This window comes from Phyllopteryx taeniolatus, chromosome 4 (genome assembly GCF_024500385.1).
Source record: "Phyllopteryx taeniolatus isolate TA_2022b chromosome 4, UOR_Ptae_1.2, whole genome shotgun sequence".
Lineage (NCBI taxonomy): Eukaryota > Metazoa > Chordata > Actinopteri > Syngnathiformes > Syngnathidae > Phyllopteryx > Phyllopteryx taeniolatus.
In genome coordinates this window covers 10,874,341-10,882,944 of record NC_084505.1, presented here as the reverse complement: position 1 = coordinate 10,882,944, position 8,604 = coordinate 10,874,341, and the positions used below count along the sequence as shown (strand labels likewise).

At 41.1% G+C, this 8,604-nt stretch overlaps 1 protein-coding gene across 7 annotated transcripts; it reads right to left on the bottom strand.

Annotated features, from left to right (window-relative positions):
* Window positions 1–8,595, bottom strand: nsmce1 (NSE1 homolog, SMC5-SMC6 complex component). 7 transcript variants are annotated; one of them, XR_009788000.1, is made up of 10 exons: window positions 7,748–8,014; window positions 7,513–7,621; window positions 7,173–7,292; window positions 5,786–5,907; window positions 3,987–4,064; window positions 3,708–3,851; window positions 2,855–2,971; window positions 2,604–2,730; window positions 187–311; window positions 1–107 (listed from the first exon to the last, which is right to left on the bottom strand). XR_009788000.1 is itself a non-coding variant. In XM_061769395.1 (8 exons), the coding sequence occupies exons 1-8, from the start codon at window positions 8,574–8,576 to the stop codon at window positions 88–90; spliced, it is 735 nt and encodes a 244-aa protein (XP_061625379.1). In that variant the 5' UTR covers window positions 8,577–8,591; the 3' UTR covers window positions 1–87. The 7 variants fall into 7 exon arrangements, 1 of the variants encoding a protein (XP_061625379.1); XR_009788003.1 differs by having other exon boundaries at window positions 5,786–5,892; XR_009788002.1 differs by having other exon boundaries at window positions 7,513–7,573.
* Between the last annotated feature and the right edge of the window lie 9 nt (window positions 8,596–8,604).

The window sequence follows — 8,604 nt, the reverse complement described above, 5'->3', positions numbered from 1 at the left end:
TTGAGTAACAATTGTGTTATAAGATTTATTCAAACATATACAACTTTGTTAACAAACATGATCTCGAGGTCTTCATTTGCTGGATTCTTACTGACGTTCCTCGATTTCTGGAATGGACAGAACATTGAGATTTAAGAAGAAAAGAAAATACAGTGGTACATCCACTTTACGATTAAACCGACTTACGAGCTTTTCGTGATACGAGCTGTCGCTCGGTGGATTTTTTATCTCGAGTTGGAAGTAAATATTTGAGGTACCAGTCAGGCCCGGTCCCTATCCCACTCCACTCCACTGTATATGCATGATGTAAACTTCACAACAAGCAACAGACAATAAGAGGCAGTGAATCAATCTTCAAACGGCTTGCTTTTAACTGTTTGTCATTTCCCATTTGAAGTTTAAACACAATGAGAATTACACATTCTGTATTTACCCAAATCACGTAACTTATAAAGGTCTGCTGGCTTAATGCTAACACATAATGCAAAACGCCATAGATTGGCTAACAAAACCAGCATCTTGTGTTGCAGTAGTTCTAACTCTTTAGGCAGCAGATATTTGAACACAAACAGTGCAGCAACACGTGGACAGACACTACAACTATAGTCACAAGTAGGGATGTTCCGATCCAACTTTTTCCTGTCCGATCCGATACAGATATTGGAGCTTTGAATTTAGGCTCGGCCGGACCAATCGGCTCGGATCCGATATCAGCAGTAATCATACATACTTTACTTATTTTTTAGTATGGAATGTTAGAAAAGGCTTGATGAAGTGATATTACAGAGAACAATGATCAACAACAGTAGGTAAGTTGGGTCTGCATTATATTGCCCCCTTGGTGGCCATGGCGCACACACCAAAAGGGGCACAATGTCAATGGGCATTGAAGCATGAAATCACAATTCTCAGGGCATTGAACAGATTGCAACTTGGACTGCTCTGGATTTCATAGAGGATGTTTTGACTCATCTGCTTCATCAGTTAATGCACATGGGCTAGACACAACAAGCTGTACACAGGCTAGATACGACACAGCTCTAGCTCTGTCTCATCTAGCCTTTTGCACATGAAGTAATGAAGCTGTTCGGATGAGAGGTGAAACATCGAAGACAACTGGAACAGTCCAGTTGCAATTAATTCAATGCGTGAAGATAAAATTACCTGGATGAATGAGAATATTCACAGGCATGAAATCATGATGTACAAATTGTTTAATTTTCTACATTTGATTGAACTAATTCACTGTCGTGGTTAGCACATCTGCCTGACAGTTCTGAGGACCGGGGTTTTATATCCCGGCCTCGCCTGTGTGGAGTTTGCATGTTCTCCCCGTGCCTGCGTGGGTTTTCTCCGGGTACACCGGTCTCCTCCCACATCCCCAAAAACAACAGTGGTAGGTTGATTGAAGACTTTAAATTGCGCGTTGGTGTGAATGTGAGTGTAAATGGTTGTTTGTTTCTATGTGCCCTGTGATTGACTGGCGATCCCGAAAATTGCTGGGATAGGCTCCAGCACACACGCGACCCTAGCGAGGATAAGCGGTACAGAAAATGGATGGATGGATAATTCACTGTCGTGGAAGTTATATTCGTTAACTGGCACAAACCGTTTACTGCCACCAACGAATATAATTGTCAATATTTGTTCATCAGGTAGGTGTGGAAGAGGATCTCGCCCAGCTTGTGTGTGGAGTTCAAGCTTCTACATAATTGCCATGATGAACAGACGCTATTAGATGGATTTGCTTTGGATTTCAGGTCGTAACAGCTTTTGAGTTGAAGATAAAGATGAGGGGTGAATCTCATTATCACGCTGGAGAGAGATGGAGCAAGGAGATGGAGAAGGAGAGAAAATGCCACCACGTCGTAAGTCGGGCAAGTTTAGGCACCTGATACGCAAACAGAGTATGTACAGTGGATCACTGCATATTCACGGCTCAGCATTTGGGGAGTTGCCTATTCGTGGAATTGTCTGGGAAGTTATGCCCCGTTATTCGCAGAAAGCCCCACTTATTTATGGGATTTTTTTCCCCCGAGCCTGTGCTTATTTGCATAATGAGTGTCAATTATTCGTGGATTTTCACTATTTGCTGTAGGCCCGATCCCTATCCCCACTTCACTGTATATGTATGGCATAAACAGAGCATACTGTATGTCGCAGTAGGTAGCAGAAAGTGTGTATCGCCACCCTGAGAAAAGATGATGCAGTTCATTGAGTGAACGAGGAAAGCCACATAAAAAAAAAATGCCAGTGACGTTCAACTCGAGCCATGCGGTGAGTTAGAGTTGCTCACAGCACATTTCTTAGTTGTACTGTATATCTGTAAATAAACTGATTTTTGCATCAAAATCCCTTTCTCATTTTTGTTTTTATTGTTTTATAGAACAAGCTGTCAGAAAATGTTCAATTATTTTTGTTGGTGTTTTTTGTTGGGCAAGAACGGATTAATGCCAGTTCCATTCCAAAGATTTGCGATACGAGTGTTTGCGTTTGGAGCGTGGTCACGGAACGATCTAAACTCGTAAGTCAAGGCACCACAGTTTCCAACAAGAGACAAGCGTGCATGTTGTGTGTAGTCCGAGTACAAAAAGAACACATACCAGGGATCTCATGCGGCCAAAAGTCTTTACAAGCGGGGCACCGAGGCTCAGTCGTTCCTCGGAAGAATCTGGCCATGCATGGGTTGTGCATTTTTATGCCACATGTTGGATTCTCACACATTTGGCTCTGAAAAATGAAAGGATTTGTTCACTTGTTGGTTTAACACAAAAGCATCAATGTCTGTGTTAAAGACTTAGATCCAACTGGTATTAAGGGTTCCTTGGTGAAATGTTTTTTGGGAAGGCTGGACCTGGAAGGCAATGTTGCGACAGATGCGGCACACTTTGACCAGGTCTTGATACATAGTGCGAATGTATTGCTCCATCTCGATGATACATCTGGTGGATAAGCAGTATTCGCCCTCTTTCTGCAGAGAATGAAGAATTACAAAAAAATTGTTTATTTTCATTTGACATGGTTTACGATTAACACAAATCCATTACAAACATGAATGAAAAAGCCCTTTGCCAAAAAATGTGCCTGTTCAGCCACACTTTCAATCGCCGCCGCACACTGTTGCACACATACACACTTGCTGTTGGTTCTTCTTCGTTGGTGGTCCGCAGACCAGGCATCGAAAGTAGGAAGCAATTTTTTTCCAAATGTGAACAATTCTTGGAGAATCAGAATGTTAGTCCCGGTTCCAATCAATTCTCGAAACCCAACCCTAGTCACATGGCTCCTTTGGTATATTAATTACCTTCCTCTGCTCCAAATTGTAGATATGAATGTGAGTGGGAATGTTTGTTTGTCTATACGTGTCCTGTGATCACCTGATGACCAGGGTGTACCCCTCCGATCACCCAGTCAGCTGGAATAGGTTCCAGCACACCCGTGACCCGAATGAGGATAAGCACTAAAGAAAATAAAGAGATGCTTGGATGTACTAAAATGTTTTGTGTGGTCTGCAAAAGCATAATCTACAAAAAAAAAAACTGCCAGAACGTTAGGTACACCTGCAAAATCTGAGATCCAAAATATGAGCTGCAACAAAATGTCTGCCATGTAAGCCTGTACAAAGATAACTGCAAATATGATATCTTATTCTGTTATCTTAAAAAATACCCTGCAACGACCAATAACTCCAAAGTTGTTTTTCTTACCTCAGTGAGCCAATTGTCGCGCACAAATCGATTGAGCAGCTGTTCTGTCTCTGTCTTCTTTGTTTTTTGGGGCAGGGTGATGGCGGAATTGAGAATTTCAGTGGAGTAGGCCCTGCCAGTGTCCGAATCCATGACCAGGTCCATCTTAACATAAAGAGTGCACAACTATCACAAAACACTCACAGTGGGTTCACCAATTTTTATGTTACTTGGTTTAGAATTTGTAAAACATATTGTAGGAAAGTGTCCCAAAAAGTTAGTGTACATAACTGAACGCACTATTTTCCGGAAAACCTCCAGTTCATGATCAGCGTAGTCAGACGTCATTCTGGTGACATCCGTTTCAATCATGTTAACCTGGACAGCAGTCATATCAAAGTCATTAATAACAACGCTGAGATATCTTACCTACTGCAACAACATTTTCATCCAGACAGAAATTAACATACAATTACTGCTGAATTATGAACCGCTCACTTCTTTTTTAAAGTGGAGTATGGAAGTATATCTGTGCCATTTTTTTTTCGATGTTGAATTTTTTTTACATGTTGAAAAAAATCAGTTAGGAATTTCGATGCTGAAAAAAATTCAGTGATAGAAATTCGATGCTAAAAAAATTCAGTGTTACAAATTTGAATTCAAACTCCGATGATACACAGATATACTTTCATAGGCTAGGTCCAAAACGTTTGCATGGTTTAAACAAAGGGTGCCCTAATTATGAACATCCATTTTCTTAGCAGCCCACAGCCTTGACTAAAATGAACATTTGATTTGGGGTTCTTTATAACCAGTATCAATATCAAACCTATGAACTAAAAGGCAATGTCTGTGGAACTAACCCCATTGACTTAATATTAATTAATGTTTCAGTTAAAAGTTAAATATAGCATTGTTAAAATCGTTATTTGGGACTTTTATCACATCAAATGGTTTACAGTATATGTAGGTTTTAACTTGACTTTGTGTTTTAAGCTTGTAGCCTTTTATTTTGAAAGGTATGCACGAAAAGTAACTTCACACAGCACCAGTGATTTATTTATTACGGATGGAACCAAATGCTATAAAACGATTCATTTCCTTACCCACCGATGAAGCACAAGGTTAGTGTTTGTGATACTGTGAGACAACATTATGTGAATTTTGTCCCAATTCATTTTGATGTAAAGTTGCTACGGTGAAGTTTTAGCTCAATGTTAAGCTTTTTTTCTGTCATCGACTCGTATGTTGGTTTGAAGACTAAAATAAGCGCTAAAACGCTCTGTTGGTTTTTGCCTCTTCTTCATTGGTATTCGCCACATCATCTTCGGGGTCAGCAGACTCGGCATCGAAACTGGGAACCGAAATTTTTAAAATTTGAACAATTCTGGGAGAACCGGAACGTTCCAATCAGTTCCCAATTCTCGATGCCCAACCCTACTAGTGAGGCACTGACAAATTTACAGTATGAGTCAGTGGTTGGTGTATTTGCCATAAAATTACCAGCCTGACAAAAACTGGTAAACTGGTATTTTTCCCGATCAGAGGTTTTAAGCTAATCTTTAATGTCCAGCCTATGAATATTCTCATTCATGCAGGTAATTTCATTCTCAAGGCATTGAATCGATTGCAACTGGACTGTTCTGGTTGTCTTAGAGGAAGTTTCGGCTCTCATCCAAGCAGCTCCAGGTTGATCTCCAGCATTTGTCCTCCTTTATTAGTAATATTCCATTTCGATTGGAAGTCCAGTTTTGAGAGATTTTTAAAACTCTGACAAGTCTGCGTATCGACAGGAAGTGGAGCGGCTAGAACTTTGGTGCGGCCGACACAACCTGGAGCTGAACACGCTCAAGATCGTAGAATTCAGCGAGCTTCCTTTGCCACAGCTGCCCCTCACGCTATACTATCATATTAACACTTTGAGCTAGAAAGTGACTATTTCTATAATATTTCTTATCGGAAAATATGTTTCAAAATGGTCGAACAGTGGCCCGTAATGGATTGTGCTCAATCTATCCAGGTTCCACTGCACTTTGTGGCCTGGCACAAACCGTTTACTGCCATCATGTACCGATGTTGCTGTGATTAACATCACTCACCAAAGCATAGTGTTGCAGACCGCTGTCTTCACACATTCCTTTTCTAATCTGCATGAATATGGGCTCCAGATTAGAGTTGATGGTATCAATATAGTCATCAAATTGGTCTGGGGCATAAACGGCAGGAAAAAAACAAAACAATACAATTATTTATTTCCAAATTACTCGTTACCTATATTTCAAGATTAAATTACATTCCTATGGTATGATTTTTCACAGGGCCGCACTGATTTTGTTGGAAAGTACAAATCCATCCATCCATTTTCTTCCGCTTATCCGAGGTTGGGTCGCGGGGGCAGCAGCTTTAGCAGGGACGTCTAGACTTCCGTCTCCCCAGTCACTTCATCCAGCTCTTCCAGAGGCGGTCCGAGGCCAGCTGGGAGACATAGTCTCTCCAGCGTGTCCTGGGCCTTCCCCGGGGTCTCCTCCCGGTGGGATGTGCATGGAACATCTCACCAGGGAGGCGTCCGGGAGGCATCCGAATCAGATGCCCCAGCCTCCTCATCTGGGTCCTCCAATATGGAGGAGCAGCGGCTCTACTCGGAGTTCCTCCCGATCACATTTTTTTGCACCCGAGTCTGAGTCTTTGATTTTAAGTGTCTGCCAATTGAGAGCCCAGATCCGATACATGTAACTACCAAAACTCAACTTTTAAAAGAACAATCCAAATGTAAATGAGTTACAAGTAAAATAGAAATATTAAAAAGTAGGGATAAAATACAATATATATTTAGCAAATATAAATAATTTTGGTAATCCTAATTGACCTAAAACAGTCTGATTTCATGTCAGTCGGGGGGGAAATGACGATATGCTGTTACTGCTTTGCACGCCTTGGCCTCTAAGGGGCAGTGTGGTGCGATGCATGCATGGAGCTACACGTTTGCAGTATTAAAAAAGTAATAATAATTATGTCGTGATAGAACAATTCAACTTGTTTTTCACAGATTAGGAACAATATACGTGAGTATTGTTATATTACCTGTCTGTATGTGTGACTACGGACTTTGTATGTAAATATTAGTTATTTGAAGGTCAATCCCACCTGTGATCTAATGCTAATTCTAGCTAGCCCGTCAATAGCAAGATCTTTGTACCTTTGGATTATTTTGTAACTGTGACATTAAAATGTCAGAAAATAAGTAAAACCTCTTTTTCACGCAATCGCGAGCATCTTAAAATCACGTGATTGAACCCTATTTTTATCACGTGATCGGATAGGGATTTCCCTATTAAATACATATTTAGTAAATTGGAAAATGACGACAATAAAATAATTGCTAATGCACCAGTTATCTTTATTATTATTTTTTAAATCAAGAGTAATGTATGGAAAGGCCACCAGTGCAACCATGTGTAAACAATGTTCATTTGTACAGTGACTCACTGTTCTGGATACTGCAACAATGCTGATGGAGTTGCTTTGCAGTTGGTTCGTCAACAATGCCCCTGCGCATCATAGCCTGCAGGAATCTTCTATGGCTGTCATCCATCTGGTGTCGCGGCTCTTTAAATTCGAAGAAAAAGAGTTGTTATTTCTAATATCTTTGTAAGTAACATGGAAAAGGTGTAACATGCATATAGTCATAAGTAGTTTAGCTTCGTCTGGGTCACACCGCCAGCCTTAGTTAAAGTGGGAAATGATGGCACTATTTGCGTTCTTACGCACATTAAATTTCTATTTTGTTGCTATAGGACGTCGTTTTCAAAATAGAGTCAAACATTACCAGTGTCAAGGCAGCTTTGGGAATCCAACTCGGGTTCTTCCTAATAACGTTTCTGCCACGCCTGCCCCATAAATATGACCAGTACCTCAGTCAGTGAGCTTGTAGCAGCCTGGTTCACCGACGTGCCCACGTGGCGGCCATGTCGGAGAGGTCAGAATTCCCATCAAAGGATTTGCATAGACATCGAAATTTATCCGTAACTTACTCAGTTCTCAAACATTTTTTCGAGGTTTACCTTTTTGTCAATGTCGAAGCCTGTGCTGTCAATACAAAACAAAAATCAGTAGCACAAAACTCTTTTTTGCTATGAAAGGTTACTCCCAGTTCTGTCGTCGTAATTGTACAGGGTAGAATGTTTTTTGTATTTTTTATTATTATTGTGTGCGGCGTTCTACGTAACCGTATGCCTCACAATGTACCCGGCATCACTGGTCTTTTGGTTCTCTTGCCGTCCACACGGAATGTGCAGACGACCCTCCTAGGCTTAGCGTCGTCGTGCGCACACTGCTTAAAAGGGGCGTGCCATAGCTACTTATTCACATCTATGGCCTGCACGATCAGCGGTACGCATGCGCAACAGGTCGGCCATCTTTGACGGCGAGCTACAGTAACCACACTGCGACGAAAGGCGCTGATAGCGCCTACACGATCTGCGTTGCACTTTTTACAGTAGAAAGGGTGGATAGATTTAAATCATGGGTGTCAAAACATTTTTCTTTTTTTCTCCGGGCCACACTTATAGTTATGATTTCGTTTCCCGTTAAGACTGTGAAACCACATAAAGTAGGGACGTCCCGATCACAATTTTTTTGCACCAGAGTCCGAGACTTTGATTTTAAGTGTCTGCCGATCCGATACCTTGGCTTACATTAAGAGCGTATAGCCAAATTTCAAAGTTCTATCTTTTTCTTATTCTTATGGTATGATTGGCTTTCCACTTATTATAGCCCCAACCATGCTCAGTGGAACATTCAGAAGCTTAGATATGCACCTGTAACCAATGTCATCATTATGTTTTGCAACAATTAGTTTGCGATGGTCAGCTCTCTGCTCTTACCCATCATGAGATGTCTTGACTCACACCTTGTCAAT

Excerpts from the sequence above, each read along its gene's own strand:
- nsmce1 (XM_061769395.1), bottom strand. Across the intron at positions 3,852-3,986 it reads TGGAGGTTTTCCGGAAAATA|ATGGACCTGGTCATGGATTC; the intron begins GTGCGTTCAGTT and ends CTTTATGTTAAG. Across the intron at positions 2,972-3,707 it reads GCGACAATTGGCTCACTGAG|AAAGAGGGCGAATACTGCTT; the intron begins GTAAGAAAAACA and ends CATTCTCTGCAG.